Here is a 21,727-nt window from a genome sequence, read left to right as displayed (position 1 = left end):
AGAAAACAAAGCACGTTGAATTCAGGATCTGTATGTGGGGAAGGAGGAGGAGAATGAGGGATGGAGGAAGTTGTTTCTGGAAGAGAACAGGGGAGAGCGGGGCCAAGGGTGACCGTGGGAGCAGCATGGCCAGGACGGGCCAATGGGAAAGTGACCAGCTAAGCATCAAACACTGGCTTGGAAAACCACAGAAAAGGAGAAGCAGAACAACAACAACAACAACAACAAAATACTGCCAAGTCTCATGTAATAGGAGTAACACTACCGGGAAATAAAAGTAACTTGATTTCTTTAAAATCAGCAGTTAAAACACAAAGGGAACAACAACAAAAACAGGCTTGTCGAGTTGTTGTTTTTCAGGAGAACTGCAGTCGGATGCCCAAACACAACCACCTCTAGGCCACATGACAATTCATGGCTCACCTACTCTTCAGAATCCTCAGGAACATCTGAATCAGAAAAGAGAAACCAAGGGTGCTCACATTTACTCTCTTTACAAAACTTACCTGGAGAATCTGCCATGGGAGCATTATGACTGCAGGTATGGGAGAAATTCTTAAACTTTGGGGTGATCCGTCGAGGATGTGGTGTCACAAAGAGCTGTTTTGGGGTCTGGCCAAACTCCAAGATTTGGGTCAGCATGGCTACTTTCTCGTCGGGGTCCTCGATGCTTTAGGACAGAACACAAATAATGCAGTGACCCACGAGGTTCGAGTTCCCCGAGAGCACAAATGTCAAATACTGCAGCTCAATAGGAGAGAGGTTTAACTCTCAAACAGTAACAGTGACTATGTGCCAGGGCTGTCTGAGCCTCACCACAGATCTTAGAGAATTTTCTGAGGCTCGGTGACTTACCTAATGGGGAAAGCAAGATATAATTCACTGTAAAATTTCCACACCTTCGTATGATCAAAGAGCTGCATTCATCATTTAGACAAAGAGGTATTTCGTAACTCAAGTAGAAACTCCTTCTAGACCTATAGGTACCTGTTCAAGTCTACGCCTCCTTCATAGGTCAGGGGATGAAATACTGAAAAAAAAAAAAAAAAGGAGATGAAAAACCCTCTTGAAAGAGGTACTGTGTAGTTATGATTGATGCTCTGCACAGAATCTTAAAAACTCAACAACTTTATACTTCTATTCAAAGAAAATGATTGTCACTTTGCAAAAAAAGACTAATAAAAACCAACAGCAATAAATATCAACCCGAGGGGCGCCTGGGTGGCTCAGTCGTTAAGCGACTGCCTTCGGCTCAGGTCATGGTCCCAGGGTCCTGGGATCGCGCCCCACATAGGGCTCCCTGCCCAGCGGGAAGCCTGCTTCTCCTTCTCCCACTCCCCCCGCTTGTGTTCCCTCTCTCGCTGTGTCTCTCTCTGTCAAATAAATAAAATTTAAAAAAAAATAAAAAAATAAATATCAACCCGAGTTATCTTTTGCTGAGCAGAAATCCAACTGGCAGGTGAGACAGCCTCTTATCTCCAGGTATCTGCCCCCAGGGGAAGCGCCAATCACCCTGCACTGCCACGCGCAAGGTCCAGCCTGACCTGCCAGCTTCTCTTCACCAACTGACACCACCGGGCAGCCTGGCGGCAGGTAAGAAGGAGCCCGGGGGCGAGGGGGGGGGAGAGGGTGCTGCCCAAGCTTTCTTTCTGCTCCATTAATAAGAAGCCCTGGGGCCCTTCAGAGGAACAGGGGGGTGGGAGGTGCTCTTCTATCATATTCTGATTGAGTTTCAATTGAAATTAGTGAGTGGGATGGAAAGTAATGCTAACATTGGAAGACTTTAGAAAAACACCTCTGGGGATCGGGGCGAAGTTGGGGTTCTTTAGGCCAAAGTCCTTCCTCCTCTGTCACTCACTATCTGACCCAGGCCCATGGAGCCCGGAGCCACTGTCTGCTGACAGAAGATGCTGCTGCCGAACAGGAGCTTGACTGCTCTGGCCGCGTTTTTTCCTCTTTCTTTGTGCTTTTGTTTTCATCAAACGCTGTATGACATTTCCAAGACTCACATACCGTTATGGGCCCCAACGGCATCACTCCCTTTTTGCTTGTAGCCGAATATTAGATCGATCCACTCGTGAAGGTGCTCTGACACATAATTGCTTTCCAACGCGTCTTTGCTCTTCTGGAGAAAGTCCTCGGGACCTATTAGATTAGACTCGATCAAAACATCACTGTCTTCATTTATTCTCTTGTCTATCCATATGCAGATAAAGCTTCTAGGAGAGGCAAGAGGTACATATTTGTTTGTTTTTTAAAGATTTTATTTATTTATTTCTCAGAGAGAGCGAGCATGGGAGCATAAGCAGGGGGAGGGGCAGGCAGAGGGAGAAGCAGGCTCCCCGCTGAGCAGGGGATGGGGGGGAGCCCTCTATCCCAGAACTGTAGGGATCATGACCTGAGCTGAAAGCAGACCCTTAACCCACTGATCCACCCAGGTGTCCCGAGGTACATATTTATTAATGAGGTTTTTTTTTTTTGCCCCCATCATATAAAATATCAGTTCTGGTGGGGGGAGGGGAGTGGGAAGATCACTTTCACAACATTTAGGTCTTTCAAATACATATTGATGTTTTTACATCATAGACTCACAAGACTAGTTCTGATTTGGAACAGGACTAAGATAGCGCCTCATTTACACAGAGAAGTATGCTGGTATTTTTTTAAAAACCCAGGCAACTAAATCACAATACTGAAGTGGCCCCCCTGGGTGAAGAACTGCTGAAATTGGGTACTTCCAGGGTGGTACTCACTCCGTGCCCAGGGTGGGAGTTCCACATCATCAACCATCTGCCCTCCTTGTCTCTTTCCCAGATCCAACTTCAGACTATTGACTAAAAAGCTGACATCATCACCATAGAATTCTGGAATCAACTGAAATGGGGGGGGGGTAAGGGGGTGGAAAGAACAGCAACAAACATTTTTTAAAGCTGTTAGAAACCACAAGCCCAGTGAATTATTAGCTTTGTTAACTGCTTACCTCTTTAAAATCAGTTGCGCCATCCAAACAGTTTTTCCAAGTTTCTGCGATACTAGATACAAAAAACAAAACAAAACAAAACAACTGATCTTAGGTCTTGGGTCTGGAAATAGCAACCACAGGGCTGTCTATGCACCTAGGTTTGTCCTACACTTCACCTGTATTAACTCATTTCTCTCATTAACTCATAATTCTCAACATGTGTATGAGGATCCCCCTTTGACAGAAGAGACGCCTTCTCTGAGCTCATGCAGGGAGTGGCCTGGGGTGAGGACACGGACCCAGACAGGGCGTCTCCAAGCCCACGCCATAAGCCTCCAACCACACAGTGCCTCATCGAAGGGCCAACACAGGCTGCTGCTTAAACACGGAACACCTAGCATGGCTGTTTTAATAGCTCATTTCAGAAAGGGATTAAACTTGACACAGCTTAGAAAGACTGGAGAGACACAGACCAAAAGATTAACAATGAATGTTATCTCAGCGTGGTGGGAGGCCGGGTGAACTTAATTTTCTCCATATTTTCTGGCTTTTTTTTTTTTTTTTTTGGGCAAGGAAATATGTAAACACTCACAGGAAATTATATTCAAGTCACAGCAGAGTTATTTAGAATAAGGAGATGTTGGAAATGGTCTAAATGTCCAACAATAGAGGAACAGTTAAAAAATTATGGTATATATTAGGATGTAATACAATAATTTCAAAGTCACTGTTTTGAAGAACATCCGATATGGGGGAAAACTTCAATACTGAATACGATGAGGCTACAATAGGCAGGACAAAAGCTGTAATTAAAAGATGTTCTTACAATTACACACACACACACACGACTAGAAAAAGCCTGAAATGAACAGACAGATGTACCAATCAGCGATTCTTGGCATTTCTTGACATTTGTGTATCTGGTTTTTTGAGGCAAACACATTGTACATTTACAATTAGAGAGTTTAAGAACAGGTAGGTGAAGCATTGGGTCAAACCTGTTGAACATTCTATCTGCGTTATCAAATCTTCCATTCTGCAGACACAGCATGTACTCGGGCGCTAGAGGGGAAATCAGAGTTAAGTGAGGTAACAGAACCCCTGAGAACACACGAGAAACAGCACTGAATCGGGAGCACTGACACGGAATCTTACCGATCCTCACAAGATAAAAGAGCACGTAGCCAGGGGAAGAGTAGTGACTGCCGTACATGAACTTTGGCTCTGGCATTTCCTGGTAGCGGGTCTGCAACAGACCGAGAAAGATCCTGCTAGGCGTCGGCCGGGAAAACAGTGACTGCGGCAAGTAGTCAAACCTCAGATCGTGGCCTGGCTACGTTACATCCCTTAGTTTCTCTCTTAAGTAGGAAAGGGAGAAGAGGAGGGGGAAAACAACTGTGAACACACACAGTATTCCCGTGACAAGTATTTAGCTTTTCTTGGCTCAGTGGGAGCAATGCTGGGCCGGTTTGAACAGAACGGACGTTACACGGCCCTTGTGCAGTTCACTAGAGAGCACCTTCGCGCAACTAAATCCCTAAACTTGTGAGACGGCCTGCCTCCTACTTCCTCAACTGCAGGCAGAAGATGCAAATGGGGGTGGGTGAGCAGCTAAACTCACGGGGGAAGGCAGAGGGCAGAGAGGGAGTAAGAAAAAGTATGACCTAGATCTTCTAGTCACTCGGCATAGACCTCCCCTAAGTCTTGGAGAAATGAGTTTCCCTTACTATAAAAACAGAGGTCACGGCTCAGGGAGCTGCTTAGAAGCCAGGCATCCCCAAATCCACGTACCAGGAGTCTCTCCAGCCGTTCCTTGTTTAGAGCCCCTACTGGCCTGCTAAGATCCCGGAACGTTCCTGGATTTGACAAATCTGTAGATTTAAAAAATGAATTAATTAAAATAAAGCTAGCAAACTTAATAACATTACCCCCCGCCATGGATACACATGCACAGATTTATTTCTACAAATAATTTTTAAAAATTGAGACAAACCCATTAGAATTAGAGTATTTCTGATAGTCACTTACATAACTGTAAAGGTTAGGGCTTGAGTTTTAAGTCAGCAAGTCACTCAAGAGTAGCATTTCTAATTTGAAAATGCCCCAACTATTGATTTGTTTTTAAAGATTTTTTTATTCATTTGAGAGAAACAGACAGAGAGAGCACAAGCAGGGGGAGAGGCAGAGGGAGAGGGAGAAGCAGACTCCCTGCTGAGCAGGGAGCCAGACTCAGGTCTGGATCCCAGGACCCTGAGATCATGACCTGAGCCAAAGGCAGAGGCTTAACCATCTGAGCCACCCAGGTGCCCTGATTTTTTTTTTTTTTAAAGAACTACTGGTTTTAAAAAACTATATTCTAAGGAAAACAACAACAAAAAATAAGTACATTTTAAAAGTCAGTATTCTTTTACCAAGATTTGCTGAAGTTTGAATTACAGTGAATATTATTATTGTGTGATAATAACATAATTTGAGAATTGGGGACTGAATATTATCACAGAAATAAATTCTCACAGTCCCAGAAAGTCTGTTATTTCTTTCAAGTGTGAGGGTTCGATTAGTGAACTGTCTAAAAGGAATTTATTGTTCACAATATATAATTTAGAATATTACAAAATCAAATTATAATACAGTCCCATTTTTGTTAAAATAATTTGAGAGAAATACATATACCACAAGGTTAAAATGGTTCTCTCTCATTAATGTGATTATTGATGATGTTTATTTCCTTCTTTAAATATTTCAGTACTTTCTAAATGTTCTAAAATGAATAATTATCGCTTTTGGCAATCACATTTTTGAGTGTGGATTTTAAAACAGAAGGACAACCCGAGCAACAATTTTTCAAAGTGAAAAACAAGCATTTCAAATGTGGGCATGACATGTAATAATGACCCGGCTTAAAAACATACGCATACTTTCTGGGCATGTCTTTCAAGAAGTCTGTGAGCCCTTGTTTTAGGATTAAAAGAATTTTTTTTTTTTTTTTAAAGATTTTATTTATTTATTTGAGAGAGAGAGAATGAGAGACAGAGAGCATGAGAGGGAAGAGGGTCAGAGGGAGAAGCAGACTCCCTGCCGAGCAGGGAGCCTGATGTGGGACTCGATCCTGGGACTCCAGGATCATGACCTGAGCCGAAGGCAGTCGCTTAACCAACTGAGCCACCCAGGCGCCCAGGATTAAAAGAATTTAAGCGATAGTGGAGAAAGCACACGTAAAGCCCGTCTAACTGAGAGAACACCGACCCGGGACCTCGGGAGGGAAACTAGCAATCGTTAGTACGGAAATCCAGACGGGCTCGGATCTGCCTCTGCAGATCACAGCCGGACCTCCGGCTTTCCTCTCGGCCCTCGGCTTCGTGGCATTTACCCAGCATTTACCCAGCGCAGCGCTGCAGTAGTCGCCGATGACCCACGGGAACACGGGGTACTGAGAGAGGTCGTTGCAGCTGCGGTCCGCCAGGTTGTTGAGGTGCAGGAGGTACTGGTAGTTGGACAGGTGCCCGCGCTGCCACTGCAGCGTGTAGCTCTCGGCCGTGCGCTCCGCCGCGTGGTGCTCTAGGGGGACAGGGCCCGCCGGGTCGCCACTGAACTCGGCCAACGCTGGCTAAGTTGCACCGAGCGTGTAAAACTAGATGGTTGGGGCTTGCTTGGTTTTTTTAAGGTTTATTTATTTGACAGAGAGAGAGACAGAGAGAGAGGGAACACGAGCATGGGGAGTGGGGGAGGGGAAGCAGGCTTCCCGCGGAGCAGGCAGCCCGACGCGGGGCTCGATCCCAGGACCCCGGGACCATGACCTGAGCCGAAGGCAGACGCTTAACCCACTGAGCCTCCCAGGCGCCCCCAAAATTAGATGTTTTAAATGTAGAACCTCTAATGCATTTTTGAAAAATACGTTTTAAGAAAATGAAAAGTAGGCTGTGGTTGGTTTTCACCAAATGCCTGTTGCATTAAATATGAGTATCTGCAAGGATATTCACCAGGAGGGAATATTATTACATATCTAAAAATACTGTCTATGTTAAATGTATGATATAAAACAAATATGAAGGCATGGAGCAAATATGTAGTTATTACATGGTAATGCATAATATTTACTATATTATATATGGCCTGCAATATATACAAAGTGCTTGAGGTTTAATGCCTTTAAGAAGCCATGACCATTTGTAAAAGCTTAGTTCCTCCATTTTTTATGAAATCAAAACAAAAACAATCTGAGTTCTCTTTTAGATCAGTAAGAGGTCTACTACCACAGATTTGCCAATGTCTATGTATTCTGTAGGCATGTGAAGAGCGAGGCAAAGAAAAGAACCCGCTGAAGGAGAAAAAGGCCTCTGGCAGGAAAACGTGATTTCTCAAAGGAGAAGAACCAGAAAGTCCCCCACACCCCCTCAGGAAACATGGAATCACAGAGTATGTGGCACCATGGAGAACCTTCCTCTTGGAGAGCATAAAGTGACTCAACTGTTTTATTTCATTCGGAAAATTCTGCTTTCAACGTTTTGTTGGCTGTACCAAGCAACTTATCTAACTCATCTGTTGACTCAGTATTTATCCTTATTTACTTTTACCAAGTTTCTTCTCTAACCAGCTATGAGGAAAGAGCTTAAAAACTCAAAATGCTTATTCTCATTTCCCACACTCCCAACACCACAGAGAAAGTCTGACCAACCTGAGTAATAAGATCAGAGGGAATAAGGAAGCTTCAAGAAGACAGGTTTTTAGGTCATGGCAAGTGTTATGACTTGAGATTTTAGGACTCACCATGAAAGTTGAGTTTTTTGTTGTAATCTTGTTATATAGTTAGAGGAATAAAATGAAAAAAAATTTAATCAGGAGGCAGGAAATAACAGTCAACTTGTATCAGAGCTATACTTACGCATTAAGTAAACCTAACAGCTTAATGTGAGAAGAAAAAAATTTGCACTCTAAGCCTACTATAAAATAAAATATATTCCTTATTGAAAATAAACTATTCTTCTGAGGGAAAATTCCATGTCTAAGGGAGTAAGACTAGCAAACAAAGTTAAGATGGCAGTAATAAAATCCCAACATCTATTTTTGAAAATCAACCCATTCTAGTCATCTAACAACTCTGTAAACAAGAATAATTCAAGCGTACAATTTCATATGTTTATGACTAAAAAGAAAAATCAGGTGTTCTTTCTGATAAAGGTGGGAAACTTCACATTTTTATGGAAGACTGAGGAATTATTAATTAAAAGCAAATCAAGTCCCATGGTACTATACGGAGTACAGAAGGCTCATGTGTTCCTTTTGTGTCGTTTTCCAGCTTTGTGATTAAGACCATAGTTAACGATTACAAACACATGATGGACAACTCACTGCTTCAAATTAAGAAACCAAATCCCGGTTTCCAAAAACGAATATAGACAAGACTGAAGAGAAAAATAATTAGGTGAATTCTTCATAATCCATTCAACTTGGGGGTTGTTAAAATATAAAAAACATTTAAATATGTTGATCAAGAGTTTTTCAAACACACAATCGGAGTGAACTATTGCCAAATTTCATTTATATGAAATTATGATTTAGTTTATAGAATGCCATTTGCCAACCCTAGTTCCTGATGAGAAGGAATAAGGAGACCCAGAGAGGTGATTCTAGATATAGCATTTCTCTTCTCCTATTTCCTAACCCAGGTACTTAGGAGTTGAACGACCCTCATGTGAATGGATACAATGAAGGGTGAGCACCATACCTAGATACGTGGCAATATAAAAATAGAGGTCATCTCTATCTTGAGGTTCATAGAACTTTAGGTAGATGTCAGAACAGAGATCGTCTTCTGTGCAAAACACTTCCAAGCCCTATAAATTCAGAAAGAAAACAGTAAAATAAATAACACTGTTTACCTTGCCAACTCAAAACAAGTGACATAAGTACAAAAGCTTTTCAGTTAAAGATCCATATTTTTTATCTGCAGATCTTATTTATTTACATTCTCCACATATAAATTTGATTCAGCGATGCACACACATGCGTGTGTTTGTATGAATATGTGCATGGTATGTGTATGCATGCACGCACACAGTTCATCCTTGGAGACTTGGAGACAACGTGCTTACAATATGACATACTTGCACTTTTCAGACATGCCATGAGTGTTTACAAGTCAATAAACCATTGGCTAAACTGAAGATCTGACAATCATCCACTGAGAAGTGACATTCCACAGGAACTCACCAAAGGCATGAGGCCGTGCCTCCTTTTGTAAATGCGGCGGACATCTTGGAGTGTTATCTGGACCACAGGTTTCTTTAAAAGTAGAAAGACAATCTCAAACATCAACGTTCGGACACAATTAGAAGCTGCCCTTTGGTATCAGAAAGGTGAAAAAGTGGCCAAATCTTGACTTCCTGACGTGTTACATGTGAACAATCAGAAAGGCAGCTCTTAGAACAAGGCATTTCTGGTTTTACGTCCTGGTCTGCCCTTTTCCACTAACTTTATGACCCTGGATGAGTCTCCCTACCCTCGCTCAGGACCCCCAAAATGATAATGCACTGATCTATCATTCAGGGTCCTGCAAGGTTGCTGAGTAATAAGGGATATTAAAGTGCTGGTACAGATAACCTCTCAGGAATTTTGCTATCTTTTTATAGATCAACGGTTTTCTTGGAACTGACACAGTACCTCTTCTTTTAGAATCTTGTCCTTTATCTCTGTAAAAACTACATTGTATTAAGGCTCATAAACAACTACGGTATTAAGCAGGGCCTCTAAATTTTTCTTTCTTTATGAGGAGGAAAATTTTCTTGCTTCTCAAGAGGCTTAAAACACTAGTAAGAGCAGAATGAGGTTAGAAAAGCCACTGAGATTGGCTAAATGGTGACACATCCACCTTTCCCCAAGTGAGAGGGAGGAAAAGCCCACATGTGGAACTGTGGAAACTTCCTGAAGACTGGTCAAGGATCCTAGCCCAGAGATTTGGGAGGGGATACATGCTCACACTATGGATCCTGAAGCTCTAGCACATACTCAGATATTATCCCAAAAGTTTTTGACCCAAGCCATAGTAACAGGAGTGGTCAAGCCAACTATGAACACCAGTAGAGCATGCCCTTCAGCGATGTGTAGCGTCTGTGGGAGGGCTTGGTGGGGGTGCCCTGCCACCTGGTGGACAGACCTGCCATAGCACCATTCCTCACACAAAAGCATTAGATGTTTTAGTGACAGAATGACTGACCCACCAGCCTGGAGAATTTCCAGGACGTAGCCTCCTATGACAGAAAACACGTTCTTTAAGCTGCCCTGCCAAAGGGTCCAACACACTATCAGAGTGTATTAGCATTTCTGTTCTTTTAATGAACCACTCCAAAGAGTGTTCACATCTAGATAAAGTGACATATTTTTACAAATTTTAGTGTGCAAATCCGAGTTTATCTTTACTATCTGGCCCAGTAAATCTAAAGTCACTGAGAAAGAGAAGACTGTTTCCACCATCACGGTAGAAGCACCACAGCTGTTCGATGACAGAATCTCCACCGGCCCCTCTGTGCTGGCTGGCAGGGGACCACGCCATACTGCTTGTGATAGACTCAGATCTACTGATTCTGCTCCTCATTAAAGAAAAACAAGTAATACCCACATATATGGGCACATAAGCAGATATACAGAAAATACCCATTTCTCTTTAATTTTAGTATATTTCATTGGTCTCTTCCAGAAGTGCTTCCAAGGAGAAAGGTATAAACCTCTAACAACCCTTTACTAAAATTGGGGGCTGGGGGGCAGGCAGGGTTTCTTGTCACAGTGAGGGCAAGGGACCCCAGAATTACTGAAAAGAGATCGGAAGAGCTCGAATCTGGATGAGCGGGCATCAGGATGACATAGGGAGGCCTGTTGAACACACAGCTGCTAGAGGGGAAGGGGGCGGAATTTCGATCCTCGCCAAACTATAACACCAGAACTGTGAGGTCAAGTTCCCAGGAAAGATGACTATTCCAGTGCTAAAGCAGCTCCCCATCTGACCCTGCGTCTCTCCTTACCGGGTACCCGTTGAGAGGCTGAAAATACAGGTTTGTGTCGGTGATGCACACGTGTCCAGGATTCGTCACCAGCGGCGTCACCATTTCTGCTTTGCATTCCATGTGCAGCTTTTCAGAAACACTCTGGAATCTGACAATACAGTTTTCAGCAGAAGTAAGAAAAATCACAAACCAATCTACTTTCTCAAAGGGAGCTACAGTGTGACTATGTATGGACATCTGTCTAAACACTACACTTAATACCAGAAAAATGGTACTATAAAAATTGGTGGTTTAAATAAAACTGACATTCTTTAAAAAAAAAACACCAAAAAACTTGACATTCTTTCAGATGGTCTAGTGAGAACTCAAACAACAACAACAACAGATGAGTTTATCACAGAAGAGAAGACAAATAAGTAATAACCAAAGAACCCTTTATAGCTGAACTCTTTTTCCTCCCAAAATAAACTGGCCTTGAAACTATTCCTATATTAACATATTTTTCTATTGTTGTGTCTCTTAAGACCTATTTTTAGAGTCACAGGTGCCATTTACTTCACACAGCACTTTATAAGGCCATGAGTCCATAATTACAATTACTTGAACGTCAGTTCCAAGGTATGTTCTTTTGCGGCTGCAGTAAACCCAGTCAAATGTGATTTTTCCACTACCCCTCCTAAATTATTTAACTAGTCGAAAAAGTCCATTTTCTTTTTGCTTTACTAATGAGTAAAAAAAAAAATTAGAGGGGAAACAACCAAGTCATCAATATCTGAAGGCAAGTCCTTAGTGACATAACTGGGTTAAAAATAAATCTCCCCGTTGTTATAAGTAACAATGGGACGAAAGCCACGGGACAGACTTCTCCTTCCTTAGGAAGTGAAGGGGACCTCAGAGCTGTCACCCTAACCACACACCGGCCAGAAGAGCTACACAAGCCTTTTTTAAAAGCGGTCAGGAAGCTTAAGATGCAAAGAAACCTGAGTGAAGAGAGCAATGGTTGGGTGGCCTTGGGTGGCGACAGATAGAAGGGGAAGGGCTGCGGGATGGAGAGAGGTCTAGAAAGAAGCCGAAAGCAGAGTCGGGACTGAAGAGCAGAGGCGCAAACATGCTGCCACTGGGTGGGGAGCAGGGGGAAATCTTCCAGCGTTTAGAAGGTTGGTGGCTCGGCCGAAAGGCGTATGATATCTCCAGGATCCTTCAGGCGCTCAGGTCCTGAAGGTCTTGATCGCTCCCCAAAAATAATTGTAGGCAGCAGAGGTGGGGAACGTAGCTATGGCTGCCATGAAGCCTTCACCCCGCTCAGTCACAGATCGCGCTGTCAGAGCCCCCGGCACAAGAAGGGGTGGGCACACAACCACTTCTGGAGGTAAACAGCATTTAGTTGGGTCTCTACTTCCAGATAAGAGAAATGAAGAATTACTTAAGCAAGCTGAACAACAGACCAGACACAGCAGAGAAGTCCAGTCAGGCTAAGAAAGGAGGGTCAGAAAAACAAAGAACAAATGGAATGCTAACAAACACTAAGACAGTGGGTTTAAAATCAACTACATCAATAATTACATATGTCATTTAGGTCCATCTGGTTGAGGGTTGTTCAGATCATCTATACTTTGTTGATGTTTTTGTCAATTTTGTTCTATCATCAATTACTGAGAGAAGGGTGTTGAAATTGCCAATAATTGTGGAATTATTCCTCCCATTTCTGTCAAATTTATGCCTTATGTATTATGAAGCTATATTGTTAGGTTCATATACATTTAGATGTGTAATGTCTTCTTGATGTGTTGAACCCTTCATCACTATGAAGTATCCCTCCTTATCCATTTGTCTTGAAGTCTGCTTTGTCCTCTTTTAATCTAGTCATACCAGGATTTTCATGTGGTATGATTGTATGGTATATCTTTTTCTATCCCCTGTTTTGAACCTGTGTCCTCATTCTGTTTCTGAAAACACACACAGTTTATATAGTTGAGTCTTGCTTTTTATACAGTCTGACAACCTCTACTTTTTAATGGGGATGTTTAATTCATTCATTCATTCATTCATTCAATTTTTTAGAGAGAGTGAGAGCAAGCATGGCGGTGGGGGGAGGGCAGAGGGAGAGGGAAAGAGAGAATCTCAAGCACACTCCATGCTCAATGCAGAACCCAATGCAGGGCTTGATCTCACAACCCTGAGATCATGACCTGAGCTGAAACCAGAAGTCGGATACTTAACCAGTTGAGTCCCCCAGGTGCCCCTAATTCATTTATGATAAAAAGAATACATCATGATCAAGTTGGATTTATCCCATGAAGAAGGTTGGCTTAACACTGAAAAAAAAATCAATGTAATTCACAACATTAACAGAATAAAGTAGAAAAAAATGTGATCATTTCAGTAAGTGCAGAAAAAAATATTTAACAAAACTCTAAACCTATCATTGAAAATACTCTCGGCAAACCAGGGCTAAAAGGGAGCTTCTTCATTCTGATAAAGGGCATCCATGAAAATCCTACAGCTAGCCTCGTTCTTCAGTTGTGAAATAAACCCTTTTCCCGTAAGATCAAGAACAGGGCAAGGATGTGCTCCCACCACATCTATTAATTAAACAGTACAATGAGGCAAGACATAGAAATAAAAGCCACAAGGATTTCTGTGAAATGGTCATTATTCACAGATTAAACAATTATGTATATAGAAAACTCTATGCAATCTATAAAAAACCCACTAGGACTAATGAGTAAATCTGGAAATGTCACAGAATACAAGGTGGATGAAAAAAAAAAAAAACCCACTGTATTTCTATATACCAGTAACAAATAATTGGAAAAATCAAATTTAAATAGCATCAAAAAAATCCCCAATCTAGGAATCCGTCCATCCACATATGACCACATCGACAGACTGAACATATAACAGTGGGGGAAAGCGGGTGAGGTGTAAAAGACCTCTGTGGATTGTCTTTATTATCTTTACACCTTTTCTTTAGATCTAAAATTAGCCTCACATAAAGTACTTTAAAGGGTATGTTTTGGGGTGCAAAAGGGGGGAAACGTGAATATGAAACTATAAATTACATGGCGTTAGAGAAGAAGCATTGGTACTTGAGTACTGTAACAGTAGGGAGGAGGGCCAGAGAATACCCTTTGAAGAGATACGTGTTGAAGTAATTACGGGGCAAGTGTCATGACATCTTGTAATGTAATTTTAAGTGATTCTGAAAAAGGTATGTATTTTATACACAATACATATACATGCAGGTACACATTACCTATATGTATATACACACATACCATATACACCTGCACGCACACGCACTCACAGAGCATGCGCGAACTAAAGCAAATCTGGCAAAATGTTAACAAACTAACCCTGGTGACCTGTAGGGTCTCTGTGTTCATTATGTTACTCTTTCAACTTGTGAGGATTTGAAATTTTCAGAATGAACAGTAGAGAAAAATAAATATAGTACCCTTCATTTCTTCAATAAGAAAGTATTTCCTCAGAACCATGATGAAAGCTTATTTTGGCAAAAGTTTACTTTTTTCTTTGAGAGGAAGTACATAACACTGGAGTATCTTATTTTATTCCGCAAAAGTTTCTTCCCCAAATTCTTCAGCCTAACATTTTAGAGACTGGATTAAATTAAAACTTCCAGAGTGAGCCATTTTTTAAATTAATGTCACATTGAAGCCCAGGATTGAAAAAATCACTACTCAGAAGAATTATGCATTCTAAGTAGGTCAAAAGAAGCTAATTCCTCTTATTCCTTTTCCTTCCTAAAATGGAAGCTATTATTCCCCCAGCAATCCACTTACCTAATATATCCTACAAGTATTAAAATAGAAAGGAAATTAATGCTATGTAGGTAAAACAGAAAAAGAAGCAAACAAATATAAATGCAGAAACATTATTGGCCAGATGGCTTCACTGGCAAGTTCTTCAACACTTTAACGTGTAGTGTGAGGGTCACAAATCTCACAAAGATAGCAATAAAACAGAATATTATAAACTATTCTCATTTATAAACATAAGCATCTAGCAAAAGCCTAATACATCATAATCCATAAATGAATCTATTCAACCAGTACATTCTGTTGTCCTAAGCTGCAGTGATCCACAGATTTAGCAGAACTCTAAAATAAGAATCTAAAATAAAAATACTTAGTGAATAGGGCCTGCAATAATTTATACATAAGATTTTGTACACATTAAAGAGTTTACATATAAAGTTAATGGAGCTAATCACAAAGTCTAGCAGGGTTGCTGAAAACAAAATGAATACACAAAAATCCACTGCATTCTATATATCAACAATAAACGGAAAATGAGCTTTTTAGGACACTATTTACAACACCATCAAAAATATGAAGTACTTGGAATAAATCTAGCACAAGAGAGGAAAGACCTTTATGGAAAAAACCATAAGGAAGACATTAAAGAAGGCTAAATAAATGAGTGATTCATTGCAATCACAATCAAAATCTCAGGGAGCTTTCTTTTATGGAACTTGACAAGCTGTTTCTAAATTTATATGGAAGTGCAGCATAAGGCCAAGAATAGTGAAGACATAAATTAAAAAGGAAAACAAGGTGTGAGGCCCTGAACCTGCAGATGTCGGGAGTTATTATAAAGCTATGTGACTGATACAGTGGTATTGCTGATGAGATGCAAATCTACTTAGTATGAGGCAAGAAAGAAATAAGAGAGCAGGTTCATATAAAAGCATAATTATTTGCAGGAAATATCTTCATACTTAGAAAAGCCAAGAAAATCAATGAAAAAAAACACTGGGCCAGTAGGAATGTAGTCAGTCTCCTGGTCCCTGCAGGACTCCTTAGTAAGATACTGATCACAGACTGAAAGGTCAGGAAAGACCTTCCGGAACAACCAACAGCTAAGCTGAAATCAGATGAGTAAGTAAGAGTCAGCCAGGTGCAAAAGGGGAAGGAGGCCAAGCACTCCAAGCACAGGCAACACGTCCAAAGGCTCAGAGGGAAGAGAGCACGGGGCATGCTCGGGATCTGTATAAAGGCAAAGAGCCAGCACACAGAATTCGAGACAAGCCACCAGTGACCAGAGTAGTGCGCAAGGGCTAGATTGGAAGCCATGGAAGGTTGAGACTTCACCCTGAGGGCAGTGGGAAATCTTGAAGAGTTTTAAACAGATAAGTGACATAATTAAGTAAGTTCTTTAGAAAAAACACATTTTCAAAGTACACTCGGGACAGTAGGGAAGCGAGGACAGGAGAAGGGCAGACTGGGGGCAGGTGGACAAGCTAAGAGCTGTTAGAGTGTTCTGAGTGAAGGTGATGGTGGCCTGAACTCAGGCAACAACAGTGGGAAAAGATGGTGACAGACTAGAAAGATCTTAAGGAGCATCAGTCAACAGGCCTGGCTGACTGACCAAAGTCAGGATGGAGAAGCCGAGGCCAGGGCCATTCCCGACCACGCGCAGGTCTGGGTGCCACAGATGGTAACAGGGGCGGTTTGGGACAAGCTGAAGTAGGCATACAGGTTGAAGACGTGCACTCCTCTTAGAATCAGAGAATGAGAGGCGCCTGGGAGGCTCAGGTGGTTAAGCATCCAACTCTTGATTTTGGCTCAGGTCGTGATCTTGAGGTCCTGGGATTGACCCCTGCATCTGTATCCATGATCAGCAGGGAGTCTGCTTAAGATTCCCTCTGCCCCTCCCCCTACTCACACGCACACAAGCGCTCACTCTCTCTCTCTCTCATATAAATTAAAAAAAAAAAAAGAATCAAGGAATGAAATCATTAACTTACCTGTTTTTGTCAAATGATGTCCTAGCCAAACGTGACTGCAAAATAGCTGTTATCTATGAAAACAGAACCATTTAAAATTAAGTATTTATGAGTAAAACCTCAATATAATTTAATTCATAATAAAGACAATTTACTGTAGAAATTCTTACCATAGCAGTTTGGTCCCCTAGTTTGTCAAGGCGGGACGCTCTGTGAAGCTACAATATTACAAATATACAGGAATTTATTTTTTTCTCTAAAACAATATGAAGGTATTTCCTTAGAAGCAACGAAAAACAGCAATCATTCTGTTACTTAGTAATGGTTAAAATCACTTCTGATATATCTATGACTTCTTTCTAATATATAGTTTTCAAATTCAACATATTCAAGTAAATCTGCTTCATATTTATAAAAGAAATTGTGGTTTTAGTGAGATGTATGAATATGATTTTTTTTTTAAGTTTCTGCCTAAGTTTGCTTTGAATTCTTTGCCTGGTGAATGCCCGAGTGAGGCACTGGCTTACCTGAAGCAAGGTCTCCACAACATCTTCCACTTTCCCTGAAACATCCAATTCAAAGACATACTCCATTTTGCCCTAAGAAATCAAATCAAAGGAAGAGAATAAGCATGTCAAACCGTATTCCCTTAAGAACATCTGCAACACCCCTGCTGACGTTTCTTTTCCTTAATCTAGGCACATAATCACTACAAACTTCCCCCTTAGTACTGCTTTAGCATGTTTAGGCATGTTCTGGTTTTGATTTTGTCTCAAGGTATTTTTTAACTTCCCTTTTTACTTCTTCTTTGACCCACTGCTGGTTCATGAGTGTTGCTCAACTTCCACACACTTGTGAATGTTCCTCCCGCTATGTATTTCTAGTTTTATTCCATGGTGGGCAGAAGGGGTACTCGATAGGATTTCAATCTTGAATTTATTTTGATTCGTTTTGTGACCTAACATGTGATGCATGCTAGAGAATGTTCCGTGTGCATTAGAGAAGAATGTGGATTCTGATGCTGTTGGGTAGAGTGTTCCCTATGTGTCCCTTAGGTCCATCTGGTCTACAGTGTTGCTCAGATCTCCTATTTCCTAAATGACCTTCTGTCTGGATGTTCTACCCATTACTGAAAGTGGGGCGCTGAGGTCTCCTATTATTATTGGGCTGCTGTCAATTTCTTCCTTCAGTTCTGTCAGTGTCTGCTTCAAATACTTAGGTGCTCGGAGGATGAGGGACTAGATATTGTGAAGATTAATGTGATGTGTCACATGCTCTCCTCTTCTCTGAGTCCGCCGGGCTGTGCTGTCCTCTGTGTGCTGGACCACGGGTCCCCTGGAGCCCCAGCCTGACGTCCAGGTCCTCCTTGTTTTCAGCGGCCCCCAGGCATCTAGGGTCCCCCAGGTCCTGTCACCACTCCAAGACAGGCAAGACAGAAGCCAGTCCCTCAGGCAGCCACCCCAACAGTCAGAAACCTGGACACATGGTCCAGTCTTTTCTTTCCCTCCCCGGGAGAAGTTGGGAGCTGAGAGTTCCCTCCCATCACATGGTATTGGGCCCACGGAGGACCTACATTGAAAGGGTGTTACAAACATCCCCATCAGCCTCAGTGAAGCTGGTTTCATGCTAACCTGGGGGAAGGGCCTCTTAATTGGTTTCCAGGTTTGTCACAAAAGGCATTGGTCCATGTATTATTGATTGAATCAGGGTCGCCATGAGAGGAACAAGGGCTTCCTATTCTGTTATCTCTCATGGTCACCATCAGTATCACTATGCCCCTCCTAAATGTGGAAATCCTCGGGTGTTCTAATTCGCACTGGAACAAAAGAGCTTTTCTTTGTTTCAGACAACCTCCCTCATCTCCCTTTACATAACTTTTCAATGGGCCAAGGACTGCTTTGCACTTCAAGTGGGTATCAGGAGAGCCTTAGCAGGGAGAGCCCCCCAGGCGGTGGTTCTCAGCTTGGGGGGGCGGATATCCTACCACCCCCTTGAGGCTTTGGTCAATGTATGGAGGAACTACCCAGCAGCAGGGGTGATGGTGTAGTAGGCGTGTTTAGTTTAGCCTGGGAGCAGGCTGCAGTGCAAGGGATGCCCCACACAATTAAGAACTATCCTTCCCCAAATGCCAGCAGCCCCATCTGAGAGTAATTAAATCTCGTATTTACGGTTTCTGACTTAACTGGCACATGCACGTGTTTCTTGTGCATAAAGCCCCAAGGCCACGGCGTGTGGTCTGCGGGTCCCACAACTGCTGGCTGAGAAACTGCAGACAGAGACTCACCCTGCGGGGCTGTCTGCTCAGAGAGGGTGGCTTTTCCTCATTCACAGAGGTGGCCCTATCCAGAGCACTAGCCTGATGTAGGTCCTATAAAGACTCTCTTTTGGTAAAAGCTATCCCTTTACTATATATTAAGTTGTAGCAAAAGAATTAAGTAAAGCACAGAATGGTGAAATGTAAAATCTTTGCTTACTTGACAAGTCCTGGAAAACCAGACATTGTATTCACGTCTAGTCATAGCTTCTCCCAGTTAAGAAAATTTATAAATTATGACTGAGCTCCCAAATAAGAGTATTTTATAACCTATCAATATTTCTCAAGCATTTAAAAAAAAACACATTCTCAGTAATATCCAACAAAATAAACTTATAAATGATACATATTCTGATTTCAGTTTCCAATCTAATAATTTAAGCTTTTTTCCTCCCCTATTAGACACATTTGTTTTTAAGTCAAAAAGTTAGTTGAAATCTCTTGGACTAAAGTCTGTGGCTCCCTTGGGTAATTTTGTTGTAACTGGGTAACAAGCTTTTTAAATACTCATTATTATTATTATTAGATTAGATTAAAGATGTTAATAAAGTCACAAAATCTTATTGCTTAAAATCACTATACAAATTGCTAGGAATAAATGAAAAGCTTTACTTACCCTTTCAATTTTATATGGGGCAACAATGTTGTGTTCTTTAATGAAATATACCTGAGAAAGACAAATCAATACTTGTAAAATAACTAAAAATTTTTAGAGTAATGAGTTACCACAAATTAGGATATTATGAATCAAATTTAAATCCTTGTTCCATAATATCAATTTCCAAAAGCACTTGCATTGATCTTCATATGGCTTTAACGTTCTGATGTTGGAATAATAAATATAAAATTAAAAAGAGATTCATCAAGGCAACAAGGTAGCAACCATTCCTGGATAAATAAAATATTTAGGATGTTTTATGAATGTCCGTACTTGCACCAAGTAACCAAGTAGACAGGTGAAGGAAGCTAATCGAAGTGCCAATTTTCTACGAAAAGGGTAAAACAGAGTCACTGTGGTATGAGATACATTTCTAAACATAAAGAAATTTCTCTTCTCTAGAGGTGATCTGGGCACACGGTGTTTGGTACTACACTGTATGTCAGTAACCATGTCCAACAAGCAACATCACCCCCAGAGCCATCAACACGGAGCCTCTACCTTGAGCCCTGCCTTCCCTCCTGTTTTGGTGAAGGGTGTGCCTGGGCCCTCAAAACCACTCACTCCACGAGGCCACAGAATGTAGACCTCCCTCCACCCGTCAGCTGTTCAAAACGTTTGCTTCTGTGGTAATACGGTTGCTGCACTCTCTCCCATTAGAAAAAAACCATAGATAAAAACCCTCCCTTGTCTTATATCCTCCTTTTGCCATTTCTGTTCCTTTTTCTGGCAAAACTCTTTGCAAGAGCTGACTGTACTTTCTCTTGGGCTCAGGACAGGTTTTCAGCCGCAACACGTTACGGAATCCAGTCCTGAGAAGGTCCTAAAAGGTGCAGAGGATTTCCATGTCACCAAACCCAAGAGTCTGTTCTAAGGACTTCCTCGAGTCTGTCTCACAGAGCACACGACAGAGCTGATGGTTCTTCCTGAAGCAGTTCAGGAAGCCGCCACTCCTGGCCCTCCCCGACCTCATCTGCTGCTCCTTCTGTCTTCCTTCGGACCCTCTGTCTTCCCAACCTCCCCCTGGCGGAGCTCCTGAGCCTTCGTCCTCAGACCGCTCTGTGCACACTCACCCCGTTGGGAAGCCTCATCCAGCCCCAGGGCATTACCCAGGTTCTCTTTCTCACCTCCGCCTCCTCCCTGAGACCCACACCACTGCTCCCAAATGCCCACCAGCCTGTTCCTCTCGGAGGCCACGTTCTAAACAAAGCGTGCTCTTCAGGCTTCTTTACAGTAGTAAAGGGCACGGCTATCCACCCTGTTGGGAGTCATTCCTGACTGTTTTCCTTTGCACCTTGCAACTAACGCATCAGCACAACTGTGGGGTTTTCCTTCAGAATATATCCAGACACTGACCATCTCCCACCCTGCCATCGCTACCATCCTGATCCAAAACCTCTGGGTTCTCAGCACCCCTAAAGGCATGTGTCCCCCACAGCATATTCTCTACCGGGGCTCCAAGAGATGTGCAAATACATACAAAGCAGACGGTGCCCCTCCTCTTCTCAGCTCTCCAGGGGTTTTTCGCTTTTGCGCTTTATTCGGACTCCTTACTGTGGCCCGTAGGCTCTCCGTGACATAGCCCCTGCCACTGCTCCAACCCTTCTTCCCAGCTGCCCTCTGAGCCTTGTCCCACCAGGCACACTCATCCTCACGGCGCCTGCCACCCGCCAGGACACTCGCCTCTCAGGGCCTCCACTGCTCAGGATGAGCAGCCACTGGCTGGCTCATTCCCTCAGGCCTTCCGAGTGGTGTGCCTTCACATGCACCTCCTTGGCCAGGCGCCCCTGGCCCTTGTATGTGCAGCAGCACCCGTGCTCCTCATCCTTCTCTATCCTTTCGTCCTGTTGGCATCGTCGTCATTACAGAAGATGTGCGCTTGTTGTCGCTTGCCCCCATCTCAAGGTAAAGGCCATGGGAGAGGGGCTTTGGATATTTTGTTCTTTCCTATAGCTTCATAACCTTGAATATATTTACTGAATATATAAATGCCTGAATAAAAGGCGTTTATTTTTTACATTATTTACACACATACACCCCTCTTTAT

General features: G+C 42.4%; 1 protein-coding gene across 4 annotated transcripts in view; it reads right to left on the bottom strand.

Annotated features, from left to right (window-relative positions):
• Positions 1-21,727, bottom strand: part of NSMAF (neutral sphingomyelinase activation associated factor) — a 57,285-nt gene that overhangs the window by 12,412 nt on the left and 23,146 nt on the right. Inside the window, exons 6-22 of one of the 4 annotated variants that reach the window (XM_045896515.3) lie at positions 19,639-19,689; positions 17,236-17,307; positions 16,879-16,926; positions 16,730-16,782; positions 10,978-11,107; positions 9,173-9,244; positions 8,688-8,796; positions 7,730-7,756; positions 6,344-6,520; positions 4,754-4,833; positions 4,118-4,208; positions 3,961-4,024; positions 2,981-3,032; positions 2,754-2,874; positions 2,014-2,145; positions 988-1,030; positions 507-670 (exon numbers count right to left, since the gene is read on the bottom strand). In XM_045896515.3, coding sequence (XP_045752471.2) covers positions 507-670; positions 988-1,030; positions 2,014-2,145; positions 2,754-2,874; positions 2,981-3,032; positions 3,961-4,024; positions 4,118-4,208; positions 4,754-4,833; positions 6,344-6,520; positions 7,730-7,756; positions 8,688-8,796; positions 9,173-9,244; positions 10,978-11,107; positions 16,730-16,782; positions 16,879-16,926; positions 17,236-17,307; positions 19,639-19,689 — 1,486 coding nt within the window. Of the gene's footprint in view, positions 1-506; positions 671-987; positions 1,031-2,013; positions 2,146-2,753; positions 2,875-2,980; positions 3,033-3,960; positions 4,025-4,117; positions 4,321-4,753; positions 4,834-6,343; positions 6,521-7,729; positions 7,757-8,687; positions 8,797-9,172; positions 9,346-10,977; positions 11,108-16,729; positions 16,783-16,878; positions 16,927-17,235; positions 17,308-19,638; positions 19,690-21,727 lie in introns of those variants that run through there. The other 3 variants (XM_045896516.3, XM_064588296.1, XM_064588297.1) reach the window with 3 other exon arrangements.

This window comes from Mirounga angustirostris, unplaced genomic scaffold (genome assembly GCF_029215605.1).
Source record: "Mirounga angustirostris isolate CCGP_5_RB_7025 unplaced genomic scaffold, mMirAng1.0.hap1 SCAF_4, whole genome shotgun sequence".
Classification (NCBI taxonomy): Eukaryota; Metazoa; Chordata; class Mammalia; order Carnivora; family Phocidae; genus Mirounga; species Mirounga angustirostris.
The sequence above is the reverse complement of the archived record's forward strand: the minus strand, read 5'-3'. Positions and strand labels throughout refer to the sequence as shown.